The 12124-nt window shown below is 41.4% G+C and overlaps 1 protein-coding gene across 1 annotated transcript; it reads left to right on the top strand.

Moving 5' to 3' along the window:
• The first annotated feature begins 11535 nt into the window (after positions 1-11535).
• On the top strand, positions 11536-11879 carry LOC104667124 (40S ribosomal protein S27). The gene has a single exon (XM_010369362.2). It carries the CDS (start codon positions 11567-11569, stop codon positions 11819-11821), a length of 255 nt encoding a protein of 84 aa, XP_010367664.1. The 5' UTR covers positions 11536-11566; the 3' UTR covers positions 11822-11879.
• The last annotated feature ends 245 nt before the right edge of the window (positions 11880-12124 follow it).

Below are 12124 nucleotides of genomic sequence, written 5' to 3'. Positions count from 1 at the left end.
TTCAGTACCAGTTTTCTGCATTAGTCCTTTTTGTGTCCTATAAAGGAATATCTGAAACTGGGTAATTTATTTTTAAAAGAGGTTTATTTGGCTCGTGGTTCTGCAGGCTGTACAAGAATGGTATCAGCATCTGTTCAGTTTCTGGTGAGGCTTCAGGAAGCTTTTACTCATGACAGAAGGTAAAGGGGGAGCAGGCATCTCATATGGCAAGAGAGGGAAAAAGAGAGATGGCAAGCATTTTAAAACAACCAGCTCTCACATGAACTAATAGAGTGAGAACGTACTCATTAGCATGAGGAAGTCACCAAGCCATTCATGAGGGATCTGCCTGCATGACCAAGACACCTCCCACTAGGCCATACCTTCAACACTGGGGATCACATTTCAACATGAGATTTGAAGGGGACAAAACATCCAAACTACATCAAACCCATCAAAAATTACAAAGGAGACTAGGTGTAGTGGCTCACGCCTGTAATCTCAACACTTTGGGAGGCCGGCGCAGGAGGATCACTTGAGCTCAGGATTTCTTTTTTTCTGAGACAGAGTCTCGCTCTGTCGCCCAGGCTGGAGTGCAGTGGTCACTGCAAGCTCTGCCTCCTGGGTTTACGCCATTCTCCTGCCTCAGCCTCGCGAGTGGCTGGGACTACAGGCGCCTGCCACCTCGCCCGGCTAGTTTTTTGTATTTTTTTAGTAGAGACGGGGTTTCACCATGTTAGCCAGGATAGTCTCGATCTCCTGACCTCGTGATCCGCCTGTCTCAGCCTCCCAAAGTGCTGGGATTACAGGCTTGAGCCACTGCGCCCAGCCAAGCTCAGGATTTCAAGACCAGCCTGGATAACATAGCAAGACCACATCTCTACAAGAGATCACAAAAATTAGCCAGGTACTGTGGTGCGTACCTGTCGTCCCAGCTACTCAGGAGGCCGAGGGGGGAGGATCACCTGGGCCTGGGAAGTGAAGGCTACAGTTAGCTGTGATTGGACCACCAGCCTGAGTAACAGAGCAGGACCCTCTTTCAAAAAAAAAAAATTACAAAAGGAATCTCAGGATCACAGATCTACAGTAGACTCAGCAAACACCATTTTTGAGCAGAAAAACCAGCCCCCAAGGGAATGTCCACAGAAGAAACACAAACTCATAGATTATGTAATATGTTGTTTAAGTTCTCCCGGAGTGTTTGGGGAATGAACTAATATGACATACTGAAAACTAAAAGAACTACAAATCCAATACCAAATTAATTATCCATGGATACGAAGGCTGACGTGACTGAAACAAGGGAGGGCCTGGAAAGAGTAGTAAGTGATGAGGTCAGACAGGTAAACAGGAATAGCATGGAGATCATTTAAACCATTCAAGCCATTCTAAGGATGTTGTCATTTTCTTTTGTGAGTTCACTAGTGCAATCAGAAGCAGCCAACTGATTCCATTCCATATCTTGGAATCGTTATATTCCCCATCTTCACCATCATGGATTATCTAGAAGCCACCTAGTGTCTGAGTTATACATCCAGAACTGTGAAGGGTCTGAAATGTTACTCTACACTTAAAAATGAATGAATGAGTCTGCCAGTTATATACACAGGACTTCTGGATCAGGAAACCTTTTACTTACACAGTAGTTTGTGTTGGTTCCTCCATACCTCATTTCCCCATGGGGCAGTGCAGTGAGGTGTCCTTGCATGTGCAGGGCTTTGCATCACAGGACGAAAACCCCAAAATCATGTAATTCAAGGCTTATCTGGGAGCTACTCACTCATCTCCCCTCCAGAGATCGAGTGGAAGAGAGACCTACCTTTTGCTCTGAGATGGATGTAAATGAATTCTCTCCTTGAGAAGGAGGGAAAGGTTTCTAGCCCAGAATGTAAGAAATTGGCTCCATGGAGATAAAAGGGGTCCCTAAACCATTACCCTTAGAATGGGGACAATACGGTTTTGGGGAGAGGAGAAAATATCTTTACAGCATGTCAATTTTCCTTGCTCAGGAGATCCACACAGTGCAGAAAAACCAAGAAATCCAGGGAAGATTGTCTTCCAACATGCAATCTGCAAAAGCTTCAAGCCCTTCGTGCCAGTTATTAGTTTGCCATGGCATGACTAGTGTTCCATTTTCCAGTGTTACCTGGATGTTGCTATCTTTAAACATGATCAGATTTGACAAACAATTCCAGATTCCCATTTAATATATCTGTTGCCTGCAATCAGTTCTGGTACCAAATACTTTTTATAAGTTAGAGTTCAATTTCAGGAAACAAAATGTTTTAAATATTTAAGCAGTAAATGATATAACACGAATTAGGGTCTAACAAAATCATTAAAATAGTGATGGAAATTAACGCTACATTGGACTTTCAGGAATTACTCCTAGAACAAGACAGCCAAATTTATTCCCCATGAAAGATGCTACATCTGACTCAAACAAGAAAGTCACAATTTGCTTGAATAAAAATTGAACTTTAATATACTCTACTATATATACTGAATATGGTAAATTTCTCCAAGTTTTAGAAAAATAACAATAAGTTTTATAAAATTAATTAAAATTTTTAATTCCTGTCTCTCCTTATTTTATTAAAAACAATTCCACTTTATGAAAAGTACCAACAACAATAAAACATATATTTCTAATTATCACTTAGATTTGGCAACTATCAACTTTAATAGCTCCTATATTGTGTTTAAATGTGTAATACATTTATTCATTGTAAAAGAGGATGTCACAGACAGCTTTTAAATTTTCCCTTTTCTGAATCCCTGGTCACATATTCTCCTTCCGAAGCACGAACTAATATTAATCTGGTGTGTATCCTCAGGCCACTTTTTACATAATTTTTTTTTTTGAACAATATGTAGCATTGTGTCATGAGGGTTTATTTTAAACTCATGTAAACTTTTGCATGCAATTATTCTGCAGTGTCATACAGATGATGACACAGAAGATTTTGCATCCTTTTTTTTTTTTTTTTTTTTGAGACGGAGTCTCGCTCTGTCACCCAAGCTGGAGTGCAGTGGCTGGATCTCAGCTCACTGCAAGCTCCGCCTGCTGGGTTTACGCCATTCTCCTGCCTCAGCCTCCCGAGTAGCTGGGACTACAGGCGCCCGCCACCTCACCCAGCTAGTTTTTTGTATTTTTTAGTAGAGACGGGGTTTCACCATGTTAGCCAGGATGGTCTCAATCTCCTGACCTCGTGATCCTCCCGTCTCGGCCTCCCAAAGTGCTGGGATTACAGGCTTGAGCCACTGCGCCCAGCCTGCATCTTATTTTTTAAAGAAGTATCATTATGTGCATACTTACTAAGAACCAGGAAATATAAAATTAAATAAAAAGAAGTATACTGTCCAGGTGCAGTGGCTCACCCCTGTAATCCTAGCAGTTTGGGAGGCTGAGGTGGGTAGATCATGAGGTCAGGAGATCGAGACCATCCTGGCTAACACGGTAAAACCCCATCTGTACTAAAAATACAAAAACTTAGCTGGGTGTACTGGCACGCACCTGTAGTTCCAGCTACTCAGGAGGCTGAGGCAGAAGAATCGCTTGAACCCGGGAGGTGGAAGTTGCAGTGAGCCGAGATCATGCCCCTGCACTCCAGTCTGGGCATAGAGCAAGACACCGTCTCAAAAAAAAAAAAAAAAAAATACTGATTTTTAGTCTTACAGTGTATATTAATCCGCATTCTCTCTAATGCTCAATTGTAATTTTGGCCATGGGTGTACCTTCAAGCTCACTTCTGTGTCTCTGGAAATGACTCTATTAATTTTCAAAACATTATTAAACTTTACAAACACAGAAAGCTTTTCTTAACTATAGAAAAACACATGCCCACAACATATATTAACAGTTGTTAACATTCTGCCATATTTACTTAAGAATAGGATTTTGTTGAATGATTTTAAAGTTGTAGACATCATGATAATTGACCCTAAATACTTAAGCACATAGATGACTTCATCCTTTTGAGTATTATTCATGGAATCTGATATTCCTAAAATCAGTCTTTAAATCCATTAGACCAGAGTCAGCGAACTTTTCCTGTAAAGTGCCATACAGTAAATATTTTAGGTTTTGCGGGTCATAGTGTCTCTGTTGCAACTGGTCAAGTCCAGCACAAAAGCCACTATACATAGTACATACATGAGTAAGCATATCTGTGTTCCCATAAAACTGTATTTACGAAAACAGAGCGTGGGCCAGATTAGACCTGCGGGCCATAGCTTACTAAACTCTGCACTAAAGTCACAATTTATTTTTATGCCCAAATTATCACAACTCATGCCGGTGGGAATCCCTTCAAGCTGGTGACTGTGTCTTTCCTTTTTATTTGTTCTTTTATAAAAATGGAGATGAGGGCCGGGCACGGTGGCTCACGCCTGTAATCCTAGCACTTTGGGAGGCTGAGGTGGGCGGATCACGAGGTCAGGAGATCGAGACCATCCCCATCTCTACTAAAAATACAAAAAATTAGCCAGGCATGGTGGTGGGCGCTTGTAGTCCCAGCTACTCAGGAGGCTGAGGCAGGAGAATGGCATGAATCTGGGAGGCGGAGCTTGCAGTAAGCCGAGGTCGCGCCACTACACTCCAGTCTGGGAGACAGAGCAAGACTCCGTCTTAAAAAAAAAGAAAAAAAATGGAGATGGAGTCTCACTATGTTGCCCAAGCTGGTCTCCAAATCCTGGGCTCAAGCGATCCTCCCACCTCAGTCTCCTAAAGTGCTGGGATTACAGATGTGAGCCACCGCACCCAGCCATACTTGTCTTTGAAAAGATCCTAATTTGTTAACAAATCATTGCTTTCTGACTCAAGTTGGCCCAAATCACCTTGTAATCCCCCTGTACCATTCTTAGAGGTAGTCATTTCTTCAAGAAGTGCTGGTTAATTTTATGAGGAACATTTAAAGGCAGAATGTAATGGACTGAATGTTTGTGCCTCCCCGCAAATTCATGTGTTGAAACCCTAATCTAATGTGATGGTACTTAGAGGTGGGACACTGGGAGGTAATTAGGTTTAGACAAAGTCGTAAGCATGGAGCCCCCAACCCTGCCACCATATAGAAGGGCACTAATTCTCTTCGTCTCTCTTCTCTATGTGTACACACTCAGGAAAGGCCTTGTGACCACACAGCGAGGAGGTAGCCATCTGCAAACCAGGGAGAGGGTCCTCACCAAGAACCCGACCGTGCTGGGACCCTTATCTCTGTGTGTGTGTGTCTCACTCTTTTGCCCAGGCTGGAGTGCAGTGGTGCGATCTCGATTCACTGCAACCTCTGCCTCTTGGGTTCAAGAGATTCTCCTGCCTCAGCCTCCTGAGTAGCTGGGACTGCAGGCACACACCACTACGCCTGTCTAATTTTTGTATTTTTGGTAGAGATGGGTTTTCACCATGTTGGCCACGCTGGTCTCAAACTCCTGACCTCAAGCGATCCACCCACCTCAGCTTCCCAAAGTGCTGGGATTACAGAAGTGAGCCACGGTACCCAGCCCACCCTCCAGAATTCTGGGAAATAAATGTTTATTGTTTAAGCCACCCAGTCCATGGTATTTTGCTGCAGCAGCCTGAGCAGAATAATTAACATAAGACCAGAACTTGGGCACTCTGGGTCCTCCTTGAGCTTTGGATCAGGTGGCTCCTATACCAGTTCAGTTCACACTGCTAATTCATATGCTTAACTGAATTTATTTATTTTACGTCCATTGAAAAATAACAGTGATTATGACTGTTTGGGGCTTTATAATGTTTTCTTTTCCCTTAGGCTATAAATCTTGAGTCCTAGTTAAAGCTACCTGTCTGCTTGCTGCTAAAATGTAAATAAAATACTTTCAAAGCAACATTACTGAAGTTTCTACAAAAATAAATGTGCTGAGTTATTTTAATTTTCAAGAAAATTAACATCTCCCAGGGCCAGATCAAAAGCAGAGCCATGTTTTAGCCACCCTGAGAGAAGAAACCCCCACCATAAATTTAGTTCAGATGTGGAGACTGATGGGAACACACACACACACACACATAAACACACACACACATACATAAACATACACATACACACATATACACATGCATACACACACATACACATGTATACACATACACACACTAAGAAGGATTAAAAGGTTATTACTTACATAACTGAGGTGTCTAGGAGGGCAGGTCTGACAGAAAATGGCTTAAGAGGGCTGGGAGCGGTGGCTCACGCCTGTAATCCCAGTACTTCGGGAGGCCCAGGTGGGCAGATCACCTGAGATCAGGAGTTCAAGACCTCTCTCTACTAAAAATACCAAAAAAAAAAAAAAAAGCTGGGTATGGTGACGGGTGTCTGCAATCCCAGCTACTCAGGAGGCTGAGATGGGAGAATTGCTTGAACCTGGGAAATATACCATGTTTTACATATTTTAGTAATCAATCAAACATCCAGGGTGAGCTGTAATAATGATTCTGACTCCAGTTTTTGGTGCTTGCTCACAGCTCTTAAGTCTCACCTCTCTTTCTTCCTCTCTCACATCTGGACAAACTGATAAGAAAACTGGCCCCATCCCCTAACTGCAGTAAAAGCCCAAGACAATTTCCTTCCCTGCCTCTTAGGCCATTTTCTTTTTTCTCTTTTTTTTTTCTTTTTTTTGAGATGGAGTCTCGCTCTGTCACCCAGGCTGGCGTGCAATGGTGTGGTCTCAGCCCACTGCAGTGTCCCCCCTCAGTGTTTGGTGCTTGCTCACAGCTCTTAGGTCTCACCTCTCTGTCTTCCTCTCTCACATCTGGATGAACTGGAGTCAGACTCATTATTACAGCTCACCCCAGATGTTTGATTGATGACCAAAATATACGATGCTTACATAACTGAATTGGAACTTGTTTACAGTAAGCCATTATAGCATTCTAAGAGACCCAAAACCTGAAGCCTGCAAGGAAGGCACAGTTTTCACTGAGCGCCATCTGCAAGAGCCCAGCATGCGTATTCAGAGAAGTGAAATGAATACTTGGTCATGATCAGTAATGTCTGGGATTCTCAAAGGGTAAGAAGTGCCTTGGTGGCCAGGTGCAGTGGCTCATACCTGTAATTCCAGCACTTTGGGAGGCCAAGCCAGGAGGATCGCTTGAGCCTAGGAGTTTGAGACCAGTGTGGACAATCTAGTCTTAAGACCTCGTCTCTACAAAAAAATTGAAAAGTTAGCCAAGCACAGTGGTACACGTCTGTAGTCCCAGCTACTCGGGAGGCTGAGGCAGGAGAATGGCGTGAACCCGGGAGGTGAAGTGAGCTGAGATCATGCCACTGCACTCCAGCCTGGGTGACAGAGCAAGACTCCGTTTCAAAAAAAAAAAAAAAGAAAGGAAGAAAAATTGAGATCTTAATTAAACTGGGTATCTGAGCTGGGCACAGTTCAAATGGGAGGTCAGGAGGCTGAGGTGGGAGGTTCACTTGAGCCCAGGAGCTTGAGATCACCCTGGCAACATAAAGAGAGCCCGTCTCCACAAAAGAATAACAAATAAAAATAAAGTAGAATAAATTGGCTATCTGGCACCTATCAGGGACATGAGAGTTCCACTGGATAGCTTTACCAAGAACCCAGAATTGTGCATTCTGGGAAGTGAAATGTGTGCCACTGTTATTATCAGTCATATCTAACACTGAAGGAAATAAGGAGTTATTAGGCCTTGTATTGTGGCCATAGTATATGTAGAGACATGTGTGATTTACATTTATATGTTAGGTATCTGTAAGATAGGAGATTCCGAGAGTTGTGTACTCTGAAGTGGACAACTCTTAGGCAATGGCCCAATAGTTTGCAAAAAATGCGAAGATGAGGCCATTTGTTGACCAGGTCATCCAGTGCTAAGATGACTGCCTGAAGTTTGGCCAATTGTGTTGACTCTTGGGACATCCTGTTTAAGAGATGCAAAGTAGCAAGATTCCACTAATTTAAAAAACAACACAAAAAAATAAATATTTATGATGGTTGGCAGTGTCGTTCATACGGTCTGCAAACTCCTATTGCTGCTTACTTGGTTAATCCCAAGGGTCTCCCCAGGTAGCCAACTGGTCTAGGAGAGGGGGTGACTTCCTCCAGTACCACGGCATGTGGCAAGAGACTGAGGACAAAGGAGACCACCTCTCCTGTAGGTGGAATATGCCAGAGGGCCCAGATTTGGCTCTATCCTCTATTAAGGAGGCCTCGGTAGCCATGCCAAGTTTGTAGGTTGCTGTTTCTTGACTCAAAACAAATGGGCAGCTAAGTATTAGGTCTGTGAAAGTCTCTATTTCTAGAGGAGCCTAGTATATAGCTAGTCAGTTTGTTTTAATGGAGTCACACCATGGGTTTGAAAAGGGCAGTTTCTTGTATCAGAAGCCCTTGGGAAACTTCTGGCCATCACAGGTGATCTAGAGACTCAAGGACGCATGAGAAGAGGTTGCCAAAGCCCTGGCAGTGAAGGGATCTCTTAGGGCGCTAACAAATGTGTCTGTTGATGTCAATGTGGACAGATTTTAAAGACTTTGCTGGGGGAATCACCCTGTCTGATGTTATGGGTTATTATATAGCTAAGGATACAAAACACTGTACCGGGTGGGGATAATCAACATAGGTCTACAGAACAGAATAGAGTACCCAGAAACATGCAAAGAAACATAACCACTGATTTTTGACAAACCAGTAAAAGCAAATAAATAAAGGCAGATAAGGCTTTTCAACAAATAATGGTGGAGCAATTGAACATCCATAGACAAAGGAAGTGAACATCAACTTAATCCCATACTTTCAACACAAATCACTCAAAATGGATCACAGACTAAAATATAAAATATAAAAGTACAAAATGTTCAGAAGACAGGAGAAAATCCTCAGAACTGAAGGCTAGGTTTACCCTAGGTTTAATGGGTTAGATAAACCCATTAAACAAAAGAAAAAATATCCAAAAACAAGAATATCAGTTTCCACATTAAAAAACTAACAAAGGAAGAGAAATGCAAAGCGAGCAGAAGAGACTATACAGTAAAGATTAAAATGGAAGTCAATTAAATAAACAAGAATGAACTGTAAAGAAAATCAGTGAAACCAAAAGCCTTAAGAACAATACAACTTACAAACCTCTAGCCAAGGAACAAAGAAGCACATAAATTACTCAGATTGGGAATGAGAGACATGACAGATTCTACAGATATTGAAAGGAAAATCATGAACCCATTTATGCCAATAAATCTGGTAAATAAAATAAAATGAACAAACTATCTTTGAAGACACAAACCACTAAAGTTCACTTAAGAAAAATAAATAGGCCGGGCGCGGTGGCTCAAGCCTGTAATCCCAGCACTTTGGGAGGCCAAGACGGGCAGATCACGAGGTCAGGAGATCGAGACCATCCTGGCTAACATGGTGAAACCCCGTCTCTACTAAAAAATACAAAAAGCTAGCCGGGCAAGGTGGCGGGTGCCTGTAGTCCCAGCTACTCGGGAGGCTGAGGCAGGAGAATGGCGTAAACCTGGGAGGCGGAGCTTGCAGTGAGCTGAGATCCAGCCACTGCACTCCAGCCCGGGGCGACAGAGCGAGACTCTGTCTCAAAAAAAAAAAAAAAAAAAAGAAAAGAAAAATAAATATATATCCCTATATTTATTTTTAAATATATAAATGTATATCCCTATATTTATTTTTAAAATCAGATTTGTAATTAGAAACCTTCCTACAAAGCAAACTGTGGCTTAAATGGCTTCAGTGGTATATTCTACCAAACATTCAGGGAAGAAAACCTAAAAATGCAGAAACTCTTCCAAAAAAGTGGAAGCGTAAGGAATGCTTTCCAACTCAATTAGTGAAGCTATTAAAGTGATACCAAAACCACACAAAGGCATTACAAGAAAACCACAGATCAATATCCTTCATGAACACAGATATAAAAACTTCAACAAAATTTTGGCAAATCAAACCCAACAATACAAAAAAAAAGATAACACATCAAGAAAATGTAGATTTACTCTCAAAATGTAAAGTTCACTTGATATTTGAAAATCAATGCAATTTACCATTAAAAGACTTTAAGGCCAGGTGCGGTGGCTCAAGCCTATAATCCCAGCACTTTGGGAGGCTGAGGCGGGTGGATCACCTGAGGTAGGGAGTTTGAGACCAATATGGAGAAATGCCGTCTCTACTAAAAATACAAAATTAGCCGGGTGTGGTGGTGCATGCCTGTAATCCCAGCTACTCAGAAGGCTGAGGCAGGAGAATCACTTGAACCTGGGAGGCGGAGGATGCGGTGAGCAGAGACCATGCCATTGCATTCCAGCCTGGGCAACAAAACTGAAACTCCGTCTCAAAAAAAAAAAAAAAAAAGACTTTAAAACAAGGTAAAATGTGATTGTAGCAGGTAAACTCTAAAAAGAACCCCAAATCTCTACTTCCTGGAATTCTTACCCTTGGGTACCCCTCACACATTTTATAAGGGTTAATCTGTAAAGCCCATATAAAACAGAAAAAGTGTGGACATATAACTTCCAATTTTAGGTTATCAAGGACACTGGTCTCCTTCTTGGGTAGACTCTCCTGCTCTTGGATCACTTTTGTGTTTGAAAGAATCCATGTGATGAGCATCCCTATGGAGAGACCCATGTGGCAAGGAACTAAAGCTTCCTGTCAACTGCCATGGAAAAGAGATTAGAATTGAATCTTCCAGCCTCTAGCAAGTCTCCCGAGACTGTAGCTCCAGAGACAGCTTAACTGCAATTTCATGGGGGATTCTCAACCCAGACCTACCTAAGCTGTCCCCAGATTAATGTAATATTCTAAAATATGTAAACAAATGTAGAGTGACAGAAAGCAGATCAGTGGTTTCCTAAAGATGGGTAGGTGGGTAAGGAGGAAGAGATTACAGAGTGCCCAAGAAAACCTTAATTTCATGGCTATAAACATGTACCAAAACTTGTATATGTTAAATATGTGTACTTTAAACTTCAATAAAGCTGTTTTTCTAAAAAAAAAAAAAAAAAAAAAAAAAAAAAAAAAAACTTCAAAAATCCCCATTTCCTAATTATTTTACTATTATCTATGCTTTAGAGGTTATTTACATTTATTGCATCTATTCAATGGAAACAGAATACAATGGTGTGCTATTGCACATGTCTTCCCAACTCCATATTCAGAGACATCGTGTTGCAGCTTGAAATTGGCCAAGACAGAAGTATTTACACCTAGGGTATTGGTAAACACTACAAACCAGAACTTGATCTGTTGTTTTATTGGCCATGTAGACTTAAAAAAGTAGAGAATATGTTAATAATTCAGATTAAACTTAAAAGTGTTTCATGTCTCTAGTTTTCCATTGTGAACAGCACAAAATTTTGAGGAAATATTCTTCCAATATCCAAAATTACCCTATAAAACAAAAAAGTCACTGGCATTATTGATGAATGACTGCAGTTCCAAAAAATTTCTTTACTATTTCAATATCAACTAATATTTACTTTTAAAATAGGCAAGAGATATGAGTAGACATTTTACCATAGAAGTTATATGGGTGGCAAATAAAAACATGATTTAAAATATGCTCAAAATCGCCTTTCCGGCGGTGACGACCTACCCACACGAGAACATGCCTCTCGCAAAGGATCTCCTTCATCCCTCCCCAGAAGAGGAGAAGAGGAAACACAAGAAGAAACGCCTGGTGCAGAGCCCCAATTCCTACTTCATGGATGTGAAATGCCCAGGATGCTATAAAATCACCACGGTCTTTAGCCATGCACAAACGGTAGTTTTGTGTGTTGGCTGCTCCACTGTCCTCTGCCAGCCTACAGGAGGAAAAGCAAGGCTTACAGAAGGATGTTCCTTTAGGAGGAAGCAGCACTAAAGGCACTCTGAATCAAGATGAGTGGGAAACCATCTCAATAAACACATTTTGGATAAAATAAATAAATAAATAAAATAAAATATGCTCAAAATCATAAACCCTTAGAGAAATGCAAGTTAAAACTACAATGAGATATTATTACTCCATCCCTAGTAGCATTATGAACATTAAAAACACAGATCTTAGCAATTGTTGGTGATTATGTGACAAAACTGGAACTCTTGCTCACAATCGGGGATGTAATTTCATGGGGGATTATATCATTTATGCCAATAAATCTGGTAAATAAACTAAAAGGAACAA

This window comes from Rhinopithecus roxellana, chromosome 12 (assembly GCF_007565055.1).
Source record: "Rhinopithecus roxellana isolate Shanxi Qingling chromosome 12, ASM756505v1, whole genome shotgun sequence".
NCBI lineage: Eukaryota > Metazoa > Chordata > Mammalia > Primates > Cercopithecidae > Rhinopithecus > Rhinopithecus roxellana.
Note: the sequence above shows the minus strand (reverse complement) of the source record. Positions and strands in the feature narration are given on the sequence as shown.